The sequence below is a fragment of the Archocentrus centrarchus genome, chromosome 3 (genome assembly GCF_007364275.1).
Source record: "Archocentrus centrarchus isolate MPI-CPG fArcCen1 chromosome 3, fArcCen1, whole genome shotgun sequence".
Lineage (NCBI taxonomy): Eukaryota > Metazoa > Chordata > Actinopteri > Cichliformes > Cichlidae > Archocentrus > Archocentrus centrarchus.
In genome coordinates this window covers 21,401,289-21,417,095 of record NC_044348.1, presented here as the reverse complement: position 1 = coordinate 21,417,095, position 15,807 = coordinate 21,401,289, and the positions used below count along the sequence as shown (strand labels likewise).

Sequence of the window (15,807 nt, the reverse complement as noted above, 5' to 3'; positions counted from 1 at the left end):
CCCACTTCATTGGAGAAACAGGCATGATGTTTTCATTTTAACTTGACACAATAAGAAGCCCCAATCTTTGTTTCTTGAGATGACACATAGCCATTTAAATGCATTGTCTTATATCCTCAAGCCATATTGGTTCAACTAAATCTGGAGAAACAGATTCAGTTGATAAGATGACATGATTGTTTCCCATAGGAAAAATCATCCTGGATCAGGCACCTGCTGCATCAAAAATCAGCCACAGACCTTAGAATAAATAATAATTAAAAACCAACTAACCTCAAAAAGCTTGCCATTTCTCTGTCATTCACTCATGAGCTCCTCATTTATCAGTTTAACTCATAGAGGAACAAATGAATATTTATAGCAGTTATAAAAGGGGACCAGATCTGATATCAACACAAACTCAGAACAACTGTGAGGGGTCAGATAAAGTCCTGTTAGTCTGCCAAAAAGCAGACTGTACATAAATATTGGGGAGTGAGGAGCGTTGTTCCTGTGATTAAAATTATTTATTTATCTTACTGCCATTTTAATCAACTTACAGTTGACTGTTAAATCTCCAAACCAGCTGCTGATGCAATAATGTAAAATAGACTCTATAGTAGCCCTATAAAAAGGTCTGATCTCCAGCTGATCTGGGATCTAAACATAGAACACAAAGAAAGCAAATTTGTGTTTGGTTGATTATTTTCTTGTTGTAACAATGCTTCTTGACAGCAAATCTTATACAGTTGGAAAGCCTGTGTATTTCCCCTTAAATGGTGCAACATTTGTAAGGAAAATGCATCTGTGGGTTAAACAGCAGAGTTGAGAATGTAGTTGCAGCCATGAAAAACTTAGCACATCTTCTCTGCCAAGCTGGAGGTGTTGGAGATGTTAAGGTTTTCATTGGGAGTGACCAGAATGGACAGGATTAGAAATAAGTACATCAGAGGGACAGCTCAGGTTAAGTTAGAGAAGCAAAGTTGAGATGGTTTGGATGTAAGCAGAGGAGGGAGGGTGGATATACTGGACAAAGGATGTTGAAGATAGAGCTGTCAGCCTCGTGAATGCATTAAACTTCAGTAGAAATATCACAGAGGCAATTCTTATCACACACTCCGCGCAGATGTGACTTGCATTACAGGCGTGCAGCCTGTGGTGGCGCTCTCACAAAGAGACGCTCTGAAGACGCGACTGTGACGGTAGTAAAAGAAGAGGCTGCCATATTGCAGTGATACAGCGAGTTTACCTGAGAGAAGCTTCATCACAGTCGGCTTTTTCCTTCAAACATGCTCTCTGCTCAGCATTTCGGAGATCCTGGGAAGATGAAAGATTATCACTATACCGGCCCAGTAGAGCACAAGTTCTCACCGTACGCCTACAATGGAGGGTGAGACTTATTTTTCAACTTCTTTCTAGTTAGCCTGCTAACGTTTGCATCCTATTACATTCGACTCAAGCTAACCCGCTCAGAAAATGAATTGTCAACAAAACAGTTGTTAAGTTAACGAAAAGATTTTGATCTCATCAAAGATATAACGCATCTTCATTCAACCTCAGTGAACAAATCGATAAAATAGGGCACAGATTGGTATTAAAGATGAGTTAAATCCACAGTTTCAGTTTCGGATCGGTAGCTTTTAGCTTCCGTTAGCTGCAGTTTCCTGGGGCAGCAGTCCCTTTCCGTTCTTATGAGATGAACAGGCTGACCCGTGTTGTGTATTTCCGCAGAACTGTACTGGCTGTGGCCGGAGACGATTTTGCCATCGTAGCCTCAGACACCAGACTGAGTGAAGGCTACTCAATCCACAGCCGGGACTCCCCAAAATGCTACAAGCTGTAAGTGTAATGTCACTTCTCTCTCAAGCCACTGACAGGCAAAACCTTATGAATGATGGGAAGAGCCCCGTGAAGCCTTTAATAGTGTGTAAATGTATACAGTGCTGTGAAAGGGTATTTGACCCCTTCCTGATTTCTTAGTGTTTTGTTTTTCATATTTGTGACTCTTAAATGTTTCAAATCATCCAACAATTTTTAATAATAGACAGTGGTAACTTGAGTCAATACAAAATGCAGTTTTTAAATGATGATTTCATTTATTAAGGGGGAAAAAATCTATCCAAACCTTCCTCATTTTGTATGAAAAAGTAATTGTCCCCTAAACCTAATACCTGGTTGTGCCACCCTTGACAGCAAGAACTGCAATTGAGCTTTTGCTATAACTGGCAGTGAGTCTTTCACTTTGCTGTGGAGGAAATTTGGCCTACTCTTGTTTGGGAAATTGTTTTAATTCAGCCACATTGGAGCATTTTCAAGCATGAACATCCTGTTTAAGGTCTTGACTAAGCAACTCCAGAACATTAATTTTGTGCAGTTGTGCTTCAGGTCACGAACTGATGGTCAGATATTTTCCTTCAGGATTTTCTGGTAGAGAGCACAATTTATGGTTCCATCAATTACAGCAAGTTGTTCAGGATCCGAAGCAGCAAAGTTTAAAAAAAAAAAAAAAGACAACCAAAATTAGTTTGATCTGAAACATGGAAGTGTGTCAAATGTGCAAAAAAATCAGAATGGGGGCAGATACTTTTTCACAGCACTGTAGCTTTGTGTGCAGCAAAGCAGCTGTTGCTTTCTGGGGATAAAACTACCAGATGAAGGTAATTTTCCTTACTGTTCTCCCCTTACAGGACAGACACAACTGTCCTTGGGTGCAGCGGTTTCCATGGCGACTGCCTGACTCTGACAAAAATCATTGAAGCCAGACTAAAGGTGAACTGCAGAAAGATTTTTGCTTTCAAATTACATGATGAATAACGAGTCTCTTATTACCCACAAAGAGACTTTCAGACACTATCAAGCCTGACTACAACACACCTGTACTAATGTTTTCTCATCTTTCAGATGTACAAACACTCGAACAACAAGACAATGACCAGCGGAGCCATTGCCGCCATGTTGTCCACCATCCTGTACAGCAGGAGGTTCTTTCCTTACTATGTCTACAACATCATTGGAGGACTGGATGAAGAGGGTGGGTGCTGATGTGATTAGTAAATTTGTTTTCAAAACTGTGTTCAGGCTGTAGCTCTCGTTTCCTTTCTTGCTATAATTAGATTTTTTATTTTTTAATGCAACAGACATATTTAAGTAAATAAGGTTCATACGATTACTCCAGTTCTTGTAGTAACTTCAGGAAACAAACTAAAAGTTGTTGAGAGACAGAATTAAATATGCTAATAAAATAATCAGGTTACAGCTTAAGTGGGCAGGCTCATACTGTAGGTGCTGTTATGAGGATAATCTCCACCTTAATGTATGAAAAACTGAAACAATTGTTGCAGATCTCAGATCAGTTGGAGATCAGACCTCTATTGGCATACATACATAACAGGCAGGCTAATTCATTTAAGTACAGTAACTATTTTCTCCTGTAGAAGAAAGTAAAATAATCTATCTAATTACAACATGCACAAAATAATAAAACACATATTAAAAAAATCAAGGTGACAGTCCCCAGAAAAATACAGCAGGATGTTTGCGTTATTTTAATGTGGTGTTCTTGTAGCATACGGGTTGTGTTTTCTTCTGTATGTAATAACCATTTTCTATTTGAAATATTGGATATCTGTAATACAGGTAAGGGAGCGGTGTACAGCTTTGACCCAGTGGGTTCCTACCAGAGAGACACCTACAAGGCCGGAGGATCAGCCAGTGCCATGTTACAGCCACTACTAGATAATCAGGTTCTTAAAACACGCACGCCTACTAACCTAATATTGCCATAACTTTTAAAATATTCATGTATTTCTATCTTGAATATCTTTTTTTTTTTTTTTTTTTAAAAAGCTTATTTTACCTCTCAGCATCCACCAGGTCATAACAAACCACGTAGTAGGGTTAGCGAGCATTTTAGCCACATACTAAATAAGAATAGTTTCACAAATTTGGCATCGGCCTTCCAGTTCTTCTGTAATGGGACCTCCATTTAGGTATACCATATGGATAACAATTCTATATAAAGGGGTAGAGGTGAACCTGAAATTGGCTCTAAATGGGTTGGCGGTAACTGGGTGGATGTTGTTTACCTGTTCAGGGATTGCAGGTGGAAATTAGCCGAATGTGGTCTGTTGTCTTTTTTTTTTTTTCTTCTTCTTCCTTATGATGTTTGTGTGCATGGGTCCTCTCAAAGTATAAATAAATTATTTATTTATTTTCTTTAAGAACACAGACAAACAGTGGACTCTGGTTCTCTCTCTCTCTCTCTCCCCCACCCCCCACAGATTGGTTTCAAGAACATGGAGGGTGTCGAGCACGTTCCTTTGACTAAGGATAAGGCAATTCAACTGGTCAAAGACGTCTTCATCTCAGCTGCAGAGAGAGACGTCTACACCGGAGATGCCCTTCGGGTCTGTGTCATCACTAAGGAGGGCATTAATGAGCAGACTATACCTCTGAGGAAGGACTGAGGAGGAAACATGATGTTTCCATCTGCCTCTAGTTTTTCTGTTTGGTGCACATCCACTCTACAGCTTGGGCCCCTTTACATCAGGCTTCTCAAAACAGGAGTGTTGATTCAAACAGATACCTTAGTGTGGCTAACTGGGGAACTATTTTTCTTTCCTATGTTTCCCAGAAATTCCTGTTCACATCTTTTATGTGCTCTGGCAGAGTGGTCCTGTAATCCTGGATCCACACTCCTGTTCTGAGAAGCAAGTTCTTCACTTGCCCTTACTTAGACTCTGCCTCTGTTTTGAGTTTTTTCATTATGTTTTGGAAGGAGACCGTCTTGGCTATTCTTTTTACATTCTTAATAAATGTAAAGAATTTAAAAGTCTGCTTTGCTTGTTCATTGTGCACTCCACCTCAGATAAACCCATGTTTTCTCCTTGGTGCACTGTTTTCAATGGCCAAATGATTACAAATGAAAGCAGTCTCTAACACCTATTAAAATAAAAAAATGGGCCTGTTTATGATTTTTTTTTCCCGTTTAGAAGCATCTGGTAGCATGGTAGGCATACATCGTTCATCAGGACTGTAAATTTCCTTTTAGTTCATTGGCCACATATGACACAATATGATCTCAAGTAATCTCATGTTAGTGTGTAACATTAAAATAAGTGAGGCACCCAGTGAACAGTCAGCTCTTGAAGCTGATTTGCTGGAAACAGGTGAATCAAATTAACTTGGACAAGGGCTGAATTGTGACAAAAGGTGTGTGGTCTCCAATAATATTCATTCTATTAAATGTAAACTGCACAAAAAGTAAGGAGATGAGTTTGGGTAATTATTTCTTTGTAACAGTGTTTTTAAGCAGTAAATCTTATACTGTTGGAAAGACTGTTTATTTCCCCTTAAATGGTGCCACATCTGTAAGGAAAGTGGTTGTCTCTATTAGCCCTACAACAGGCTTGCAACTTGTCCAGGGTATACCCTGCCTCTTGTCCTGTGTCAGCAGGGATAGGCTGATAGTAATTCATTAGTATCCTTGTCCTAAAAGCTTCCTGAAAAGCCTTCAGCTGATCCAAAAGGCTGCAGCTAGAGTACTGACAGGGACTAGAAAGAGCATATTTGGCTTCTCTTCATTGGCTCCCTGTTAAATCCAGAAATGAATTTAAAGTCCTTCTTCTTGCATGCAAGGCCTTGAATATTCGGGCCCCACCTTATCTCAAAGATCTCATAGTACTCAGTGCATCATAGTACATGATGCACCAAGTGTTTCTTTTTCACTCACCTCTTTTCACTCTGTTTATAAACCATTTTGCATTTCATCATTATTATTAATCTGTGGCTCTCTTCCACAGCTTGTGTTTTGTCCTGTCTCCCTCCCCTCAGGCCCAACCAGTTGTGGGTGATGACTGCTCCTCCCTGAGCCTGGTTCTGCTGGAGGTTTCTTCCTGTTAAAAGGGAGTTTTTCCTTCCTGCTGCCACCAAATGCTTGCTCATAGGGGGTCATTTTGACTGTTAGGTTTTATCAGTAATTATTGTATAGTTTTTAACTTTACAATAAGTAGCTTGAGGCGACTTTGTTGTGATTTGACGCTGGATACATAAAATGGAATTGAATTGAATGTAGGCGAGAAAAGCAGATAAAAGATTTGAGATAAAATTTATCTGACTTCATGATAAAAACAAGAACATCTGCAGGAGAAAAGCAGCAGACAGAAAATGGGTGGCTTTAGTCAGGCTCATATGTCACTCTGTTCAGGACTTACATTAACAAGATGACCAACACCAGTGTGCCATTACTTAAGTTTAAGAAAAGTTAATGTACACCTGTATTCAACTCATAGGTTTACTATGATGTGTGTACAGGTCAGAGACAGGAAGGAGGACTTCTAAATCAACCAGAAATCCAAAGCCATTCATACCTTTAGATAGGAGTTATCTTTTCATCTTTTTAGGTTGAATGTATATACAAAAAATGTACACTTTTTTTTTTTTACATATTAATTTTTAACTTGTTTCGCTCACTCTCAAGGAGAAACCATAGTCTTGTTCAGAGTGCATAAAGGCACAATAGTATTTAAGACCCTTTTTATATTTATATATATTACATTTATAACTTTTAGACACATTTGAAAGTAAATGTCACTTTTTTATGGTTTGTACATGGACAAGTTTTGGCATGAACTGGAAACTGCTGGAACACCAGCGTCACTGTTCACAGTGAAGCCGGTTTTACATTGTGATGGACTGAGAGGGTGCTGACCAAGAAAGAAGCCCCTGCTCCAAAATCAACACCTTCAAGCTCGACTGAAATTTTCAGCTGTCCACATGGACAAACCAGATGCCTTCTGAAGAAGTTTTATGGTCAGGTGAGACAAAGATTGAGTTATTTAGCCACAGTGACAAAAGGGAAGTTCAAGCGTGGTGGTAGCGTCATGCTCTGGGACTGTTTTGTTGCCAGTGGTATGGGTACACTGCACAAAGTAGATGGAATAATAACTACCTCCAAATTCTTCAACTTCACCTCAGATCAACAGTAGATGGTTGAAATATGGACACAATTGGGTGTTCCAAAAGGACAATGATCCCAAAACACATCAAAATTGATTTTGGAAAGGATAAAGCAGGCTAACATTAAGCTGCTCAAATGGCCTTCCCAAAGCCCCAACCTCAACCCTATTGAAAATCTGTGGGCTATGCTTAAAAGCTGGGACCAATTTAAATGAAGTTTACCAGTTCTGCTAAGTGATTAATATCCAGCCAGAATTATGCCAGATGCATGCTGATGGTTACTAAAAGTGTCTGGTCGAGGTGCAACTTGCTAAGGGACATTTAACCAAATATTAGTTGGGGTGTATGCATGTATTTGAGCCTGTATGTATACTTTTGAATGTGTATGATAAGAGAAAAGCTAGAAATAAATTAAAACTTGTGCACCCAATTCTTGTCTTTTAAAGTCATGGGAGACTTATGATGTACATTCTTTTCACCCTGGAAAAGGAAGTCCAAAGAAACTAAATGACCCAAATTACCATGACATTCATACCTATGAGTGTATTTAAATTGCTGTCAACAGCTGTAAGATGAACCTTACCATCTATTTTGTTAACTGCTTATCAACTCAGGTTGCAGTTGGGCTAGAGCTGACTTCAGGCACAAGACATCTGTATCTATTAACTACCAAATATTCCACAAGAGATGTGAGTGATAGTGACAAACATTGCCGTTACAGTGTAAATATCAAATCTGGAATTTGTTAATGACTTATGCCTACGATGAAATTCCAGATGTGCTGCTTTTAAATAGCACCTGAAACCCTTAAAATATTTTTAAAACTGTTAAAGGAAACACAACAAAAAATAGTCAGGAAATTTTATTTCTTTTTATTAAGTCAAGATAATCAGAAATAGTAACATGTGATTTCTCAACAGAGTTTAACAATAATCAAAGGCTCTCACACACAAATATAGACACAGGTAGTGTCCTCAGGCATAGTACTGAAGGTTAGCCTTCTTCTTTGCTTGGACCTCCAGGATTCCCTCCATGTAATCCTCATGGTTCAGCTCAGTGGCTCCACGGCGCAGCGCAATCATGCCAGCCTCCACGCACACAGCTTTGCACTGGGCGCCATTGAAGTCGTCGGTGCAGCGAGCCAATTCCTCGTAGTTGACGTCGGGACTGACGTTCATCTTGCGGGAGTGAATCTGCATGATGCGAGCCCTGGCCTCTTCGTTCGGCATGGGGAACTCGATCTTCCTGTCCAGACGACCTGAGCGGAGCAGGGCAGGATCCAGGATGTCCACTCTGTTGGTGGCAGCAATCACCTAAATAATAAAGACAACATCACTGCAGTTAAACTCTGGTCATCATATTGTAAAGTATTATTGTGATGATTTGGATAAAGACTGCATTCTAACTTCTTTTTTTTCTTGTTTTTTTCAGAATGTGTTGTTGTACAGTTAAACTTAAGGTGCCTCACAGATCTATCCTGACAAAGATTATATGTTCATCATTATCAGTACTGAATATTCAGTTACAGTAAAATGGTAGCAGAGTTGTGGTGCAAACTCTTGCTCCACTCCAGAGAAAAGCGACCTATTGCACAGTGTGGTACATGCTCTATATAAAGTGTTAAAAACAGGTGACTTTACCTTGACCAACATGTTCGGCTGAAATCCGTCCAGCTGGTTGAGCAGCTCCAGCATGGTCCTCTGCACTTCTCTGTCTCCAGCCTTCTCACTGTCAAACCTTTTGGTTCCAATGGCATCCAGCTCATCGATGAAGATGATGGACGGGGCCTTCTCTTTGGCCAGGGCAAAGGCGTCTCTCACCAGCTTGGCTCCATCGCCGATGAACATCTGCACCAGCTGTGGACCTGCAAGCTTCAGGAATGTGGCTTTGGTCTGAGCAGCACACGCCCTCGCCAAGAGGGTCTTCCCGGTGCCAGGTGGTCCATACATGAGGACCCCTTTAGGGGGCTGGATGCCCAAGTTTTCAAACTTCTCCTTGTGGTTCATGGGCAGGACTATCGCCTCCACCAGCTCCTGGATCTGCTTGTCCAGACCTCCTATGTCGCTGTACTGCTCTGTGGGGCGCTCATCCACCTCCATGGCCTTGACTCTGGAGTCATACTCAGTGGGTAGAGTCTCCAGGATCAGGTAGGAGTCTTTGTTGACACCCACCAGATCTCCCGGCTTTAGCTTCTCGGCGTCCACCAACCCGATCACCGGCAGGAAGTAGGTCTGCCGGGTTGAGGTTTTAATGACTGCGCACTTTCCTTTTCTCTGGGAGTCCAGGTCCACGTTAGCCCCGTCCTCCTCCTGGTCGTTAGGGTCCACATCCAGCAGCTCGATCACGTTAGACACCAGATAGGGCAGCGTTTTGTTCACCTTTATCTTCTCCGTGTTTTCTTTGATTTTATCCTTCATAGCCTGCAGCTCGTGGGTCACCCTCAACACCTCGCTCTTCATTATCTTTATCTCACTGTCGAGGAGACGAGTGCGCTGAACTATCTCCTCTGTAGACATTTTTAACACTTCTTCACCGATCCCATCCTCCACTTCATCCCAAACTGATTTGTCACTCAGGGACGCCATCTTTGCTGTGTCTGCGGTGAACTGTGACACACCGGAAGAAGAAGGAGAAGCTTCCGGAAGTAGGTCATGAGCGCTCGAGAAGAGGTCCGGGGTTGATACGGAGCTGCAACTGAATTAATGTTGTTCGTGCGTTGATTTTAACGGTGACACTTTGACTGTAAGTTAAAGAGTAATTTGCTGCGTTGTCATGACAGATGTTTGAGTTTTTTTGCAGCTGTTTTAAGCGCATAAAGCCGTAGTTTTTAAACGTTTAGTTTGCGGTTTCGTGATTGCTAATGCTAACTGCCGCTAACTTCAGCTAGCTCGTGCGTTCATACGTTTCATTTTGTTTGAGGTCCGCTTGGGAACATTTTCAGTGGCATTTTTCTACACTTAACTGATTAAAAGACACCTCACGCATTGGGCCAGAAGTTAACGAGACAGCTAAAGTAGTGTTGCCAAAGGTTAAAGCTGTTTAAATGTGTTGGCGCCACAGGTTACAGCTGCACGATTTTGGCTTCATTCATTTGCATGTTGTTTACTCCGCGTTGAGTGTTTGTCTAAGTAAACTATGCTTCTACTCATCTTTCCAGGCAGTTCGCTGCTGCCGAGTATAACCGTTCTATTTCTCCTGTGCAAAAGATCGCAGATCGAAGGTCTAAAAAGCCCTGCTGGTTGAATTATCGCGCCTGTGTTGCTGCTTTCTCCTGAGTGGGACTGAACTAACCTGGGGAACTAAAAAGATGGACCAGAACAACAGCATACCACCCTTCCAAGGGCTGGCGTCTCCTCCGGTAATATAATTGAGGCTTTTTAAAAACGAACCCACATGTGTAAACGTCTAATTTTATTCATATTTTTAACTTCCAATGACTAAAATATAAAGAAACTCTTTTTTTTTTTTTTTTGCTTCAAATTGTCATGAGAGGTTAGACAGTAAGTGTCTGCAGCCATGTCTAAAACGTGGTGGAGGTTCTGTCATATTTGGGATTGCATTTCAACCAGTGGTGTTGGGGATTTTTTCAAAAGACTCTGTGTTGTGGTTAGCACTGTTGCCTCACAGCTAGAAGGTTTGGGTTCACATCCAGCCTTTCTTTGTAGAGTTTGCATGTTCTCTCCGCGTGGGTTTTCTCCAGGTACTCCGGTTTCCTTCCACAGTCCAAAACATGCAGTTACTGATTAATTGGTGATTCTAAATTGCCCATAGGTGTAAATTGTAGTCTGTCTCTCTGTGTTAGCCCTGGTAACTTGTACAGGGTGTACCCTGCCTCTTGCCCTATGATAGCTGGGATAGGCTCCAGCCCCCCGTGACCCTAAACAGGATATGGATGGATGCAATACCATCTGGAAAGTGTCTGATTGGCAACAGCTTAATTATTCAGCATGGAGATGATCCCAGACACACTGCCAATGCAGTCAAAGTCTGTGAAGAACACACAATGAAACATCAGTTATGGATTGTCGGCACTTGGAGGCAACCGATTGAAGTGACTGCCAGTGAGAATGAAGGATACTACTGATTGATTTTATGACTGAGTGATAAATATATTAGAGGGTTATCTAAGCAACCAGTTACTGGGCTGTCTGATAATGATGAACTGTTAGCTACAAAGTGATGGATGATGAGTAAATTGCTCCACGAGTGAACGCCCCTTCAGTTACTCAACTTAGATGTTGCCACTTTATTTCACAAAAAAAAACCCTCATGAACCAAAAAGACACCTTTAAGCGGGTTTTTAAGTTTGTTCAGAATTTGTTACCCTTTCACTGGTGAAAACTAGCTGCATAGATCCTCACATTCTCAGTGGGTTGAAAATGGGCTGGAAGCCACTGTCAGATTTTAATTCTCTTTGTGTAAAGAGGCGAGGCAGACTTAAAAAAACAACCAAACAAAAGACCTCTAACATTGTGGAACTATTTTTTAATCTTTTGTCCACAGTTAATTTCTGTTCCATTATGCTTTTTTGTTTCATTTTTTTTCTTACGCAGGGTGCCATGACCCCAGGCTTGCCAATCTTCAGTCCCATGATGCCATATGGCTCGGGTCTGACTCCTCAGCCAGTGCAGAACACCAACAGTTTGTCTATACTGGAGGAACAGCAGAGGCAACAACAGCAACAGCAGCAGCAACAGCAACAGGCACAGCAGACCAGCTCAGGTACAACACACACAATTTTTTTTTTTCCTTTCACATTTATTCCGAGAAATCTTTCAGGCATTTATGTCTCAGACATGGTAGGAGTTCATCTTTAGTTCATGTTACAAAGACATGCAAACCTTTTTTTGTTCCTCGTTCCAGGAGCGTCAGGGCAGACCCCTCAACTTTTCCACTCCCAGACGGTAACGGGCTCGACCACGACTGCACTGCCAGGAAACACCCCACTCTTCACCACCCCACTGACCCCCATGACCCCAGTCACACCGGCCACACCTGCCTCCGAAACCTCTGGCATAATACCGCAGCTACAGTACGTTTCACATCCCCACTTTCTCTCTCTTTTTTTTTGGTATTCTTGGTGATAGTAACTGTTTAAAATGTTTCTCTTTCTGATAGACAGTCCTGCACAGATATAGACCAAAATTGTAATTTAGAGAAATGAAAAGTACATTTGACTTTATATCTTTTCCTCAAGTGTTTTTTTTTCATGTCTTCTTTACATTTAGGAATATAGTATCTACTGTAAACCTGGGTTGTAAACTAGATTTGAAGACCATTGCCTTGAGAGCCAGAAATGCAGAGTACAACCCAAAGGTGAGGCTTTTTATTACCCTACAGCTCAGTGATGTGAGTTTTCTCCCTTTTTAAACCAATCAAAATGGGCAGGTATAATGTCTGTATAAGTATTGTATGCATTTTTAAGATTCAATTGAAACAGCTAATGCATGCCCCTGTGCAGCATGTGGTCATACAGCGCTTCAGACGAATGGTGATATGCCTGTTTACTCTGACACAGACCATTCATTTAATAGACTGAAGTCCTGTAGAAATGCGCAGGTTTACACAGCTGTCCTCTATTTTATGTTCCACTTTGTTTACAATAGAGGAATTGGAACAGGTGGTGCCATTAGATCTTAGAACCAACAGTTATCTGGAGATCCTCCAGAGAGTCAATTTAAACTGCTTTTAAAATTGCTTTTATAAATTAAAAGTAAAATATCAATAAATGGTTTAACAGACTTTTTTTCTGTTGTCTACCAGCTAGACAAAGATATTGATGTTTATTTTGAATAGCTGTCTTTTTTTCTTTTTTTTTTAAACAAACTAAACATTTCACCTCTACCGTCACCATCAGTCTTATCCAGCTACCTTTACAAAATATCAAAATCCTGACTCAGCAGCAGTTAAAGCAGAAATGGTTGTATTTTTTTTTTTTTAACAAGATGTGTGTAATAATGGCCATCATTGCTGTCTCCATTTGTTAGCGTTTTGCTGCAGTCATCATGAGAATACGAGAGCCCAGGACCACTGCTCTGATCTTCAGTTCTGGGAAGATGGTGTGCACAGGAGCCAAGAGGTTAGATTATATTTAATTTACAAGCCTTTCATGTTGGGTTTTCCTTGATGTTTTTTTTTTTTAATGATAAAATATTCTGCTTTCCTTATTTGTCCACTCTTGTGGGCTCTCATTGATGCTTATTCTTTATAGTGAGGAGCAGTCGAGGTTAGCAGCCAGAAAATATGCACGTGTTGTGCAGAAGCTTGGTTTTCCTGCTAAGTTTCTGGACTTCAAGATTCAGAACATGGTGGGCAGTTGTGATGTGAAGTTCCCCATTCGGCTGGAGGGATTGGTTCTCACACATCAGCAGTTTAGCAGGTAGTTTTTGTTTTTAACACGATTGAAAGTTCATGAGCTGCAAACTTGTAAATTATTAATGATTTTGTACTCTTCTTTTTTCCAATTAAAGACTGAAATAACTGACTTTGTGCTTTGCAGCTATGAGCCGGAGCTGTTTCCAGGACTGATTTACAGAATGATCAAACCCCGAATTGTCTTGCTCATTTTTGTGTCTGGGAAAGTTGTACTCACAGGTAAGATCCCATCCTCTAGACTTAAACAAAAGAAAGCACTTTTTACTACTCAGCATTAGAAGTTATGTATTAAACACAGGAGGAGACGTTAAGGTTTGTTACTCTGGTTAAAACTATGAAAAGTTCATTCTTGTTCAACAGTCTTTCAAACGCTTGTCTACAGTTCCTTGTATCCCTGGGAGTCATCATCAGGCACCCCCCGATGATGACTCCCAGGTTTTGCAGAAGGTAATAAGATGCTGAAGGGTTTTCTGTTATGAAATGGGGCTGTAATGTTATCTTGATTTCTAAATTTATTTTATATTTTCATTCATCCCTGGAGGATATCCCCATCAGTAATGGGTCTTGTTTCTTCATTCTGCATGGTGTTGATGAGAGTGGATATCCTTAATAAGATCCACCCACCTGCTGTTCAAACCTTATGTTTGTGAGGGGCAGCCAATCAGAAGCTGCTTGTTTCAAACGGGCTGCACCAAAACGCACCATGAGATAAATGGGGATTATTTTAAACTGTGAGCCATGCTAGAGTCCAAGAATTAGAATGTGGGGTTGTAAAATAGCATGATGTTTAAATTTGAGAGTGAACAGGACATTTTGTTGTTGGGAAAATCTCTGCACACCTGAATAATGTACTCTGATTGTTGGGTAGACAGAAACAGTTTGATTTAATAACTTCTCCAGCAGTATGTAATAAAGTGTGAGGGAGCTCCAGTCAATTGCTTTTGTGTAGTTTCGAAAATGAAATTGACCAACTGTTGAGTGGCCTCCTTGATTTGACTTGATCAAATATTACAATCGAATTTTTAAACTGTGTTAATGGTTGTTGATTTTTATTTTTTGTAAATTTCTGTACTTCCTGTTTGTGTTTAAGGAGCCAAGGTGAGGTCAGAGATCTACGAGGCTTTTGAAAACATATACCCCATCCTCAAAGGCTTTCGCAAGACAACGTAGACCCTGCACCTCTTCTTTTATCGTCTCCAAAACCTCGTCTCTTTTAAGATTTTTTTTTTTCTAATATTCATGTCAAAGCATCACCTCTTCAAGTGGACTGCTGTAAGAGATGTGCTATAAGGAAGTGATTTTCTCACTTTTAATTTTTGTCCCTACAGGATTTAAGATTGTCTTGAAAAATAGGGTTTTAAAGGTCTTTTCTGTGTTGTGATCACACAGGTTTGTATATTTAAAGCTCAGTTTATTACATACATATTTTAAGGCCTTTTTCAAATGTACATAAGACTGTAAGAAAATGTAAAAAGTACTGATTAGAAAAGAGGCAGTCTGACTGGGACTGTTTTTTTTTTTTGTTTTTGGTTTTATTTTTCGCACCTAGTTTTTTTACTTTGTTTTTATTAATCACTCATGTTGTATTTTGACGTTATCGGATTTGTCAGAGAGACTAATCAGAATTAGTTTGTTTTGTGACAGATGGTCTGCATTTGTATTCAAGTCATCAGGGTTCATTTAATATCTAAATAGCTGAATTGGATTTCCTTCTGAATTTAAGGTCAGAATGTTCAGCAGTTATTGATAGTGAATGCTCTTAAAGTTCAAATCAGTTCAGTTGGAGTCAGTCTAAAACTTTCTTTGAAGCAGATAACATAATTTTAGAAAGAAGTGTCTTAATGGTTAAACTTTTGTGTGTATATAAATATAAAAATATTTTTTCTACTGTAAATAAGTGAGTCCAACCTTGAAGGGGATGCTGCTTTGCAGATATTTTTTTTTTTTTTTTTTGACTAATAGGACCTTGTGTCTGTAAGATCAGAGACACTCAGAAAGTCATAAATTCAGCCAGGAATGAAATGTGAAAGAACAGTACAATAGGAAGCGGCAAACTTGATCCTGGATTTACATCTGGCAGTATGATGGCAGGTAAAAATCTGCATCATGTCACCGCATATGTATTAAGTTTTGTTTTTGGCAGTCAAAATCAAAACTACATTTCAAAGTTTCTGGGGTTCTTTTTCCAAACAGGAAAATGTAACTCTGTCCTGGTTGTCCGTGAACTTTGCTCAGACACACAGCTGCCGTGTGCTTCTGTGTCACAGGCAGGTTCAGCTGGACGCATCCTTCACACCAGTGTTAACATGTAGCTCTTAACCAATTCAGAATATTTGAGTCGCAGATCATTTGGTTCACATGTTCAGTCAGGTCACTTTCATCAACTGTTTGTATGGAAAACAAGCTATTAGGAACCCGTCAGGTCTAAATGCTTCTTAAGTTGTTAGTGTACTGCTCGGTGCATTAATAAATGTGTACATACTGACTCCCTTGTTG

General features: G+C 40.2%; 3 protein-coding genes across 3 annotated transcripts; 2 read left to right on the top strand and 1 right to left on the bottom strand.

The window, feature by feature from the left end:
• Positions 1-1,175: 1,175 nt before the first annotated feature.
• On the top strand, positions 1,176-4,813 carry psmb1 (proteasome 20S subunit beta 1). Its single transcript, XM_030720900.1, has 6 exons — positions 1,176-1,369; positions 1,711-1,818; positions 2,667-2,748; positions 2,881-3,010; positions 3,616-3,722; positions 4,260-4,813. The coding sequence occupies exons 1-6, from the start codon at positions 1,269-1,271 to the stop codon at positions 4,443-4,445; spliced, it is 714 nt and encodes a 237-aa protein (XP_030576760.1). The 5' UTR covers positions 1,176-1,268; the 3' UTR covers positions 4,446-4,813.
• Positions 4,814-7,783: 2,970 nt separating this feature from the next.
• On the bottom strand, positions 7,784-9,563 carry psmc3 (proteasome 26S subunit, ATPase 3). The gene is made up of 2 exons (XM_030720491.1): positions 8,577-9,563; positions 7,784-8,249 (listed from the first exon to the last, which is right to left on the bottom strand). The coding sequence occupies exons 1-2, from the start codon at positions 9,519-9,521 to the stop codon at positions 7,911-7,913; spliced, it is 1,284 nt and encodes a 427-aa protein (XP_030576351.1). The 5' UTR covers positions 9,522-9,563; the 3' UTR covers positions 7,784-7,910.
• tbp (TATA box binding protein) lies at positions 9,543-15,796 on the top strand. The gene is made up of 9 exons (XM_030720521.1): positions 9,543-9,678; positions 10,143-10,294; positions 11,490-11,658; positions 11,800-11,968; positions 12,165-12,252; positions 12,924-13,015; positions 13,148-13,315; positions 13,436-13,530; positions 14,402-15,796. Exons 2-9 carry the CDS (start codon positions 10,244-10,246, stop codon positions 14,479-14,481), a joined length of 912 nt encoding a protein of 303 aa, XP_030576381.1. The 5' UTR covers positions 9,543-9,678; positions 10,143-10,243; the 3' UTR covers positions 14,482-15,796.
• The last annotated feature ends 11 nt before the right edge of the window (positions 15,797-15,807 follow it).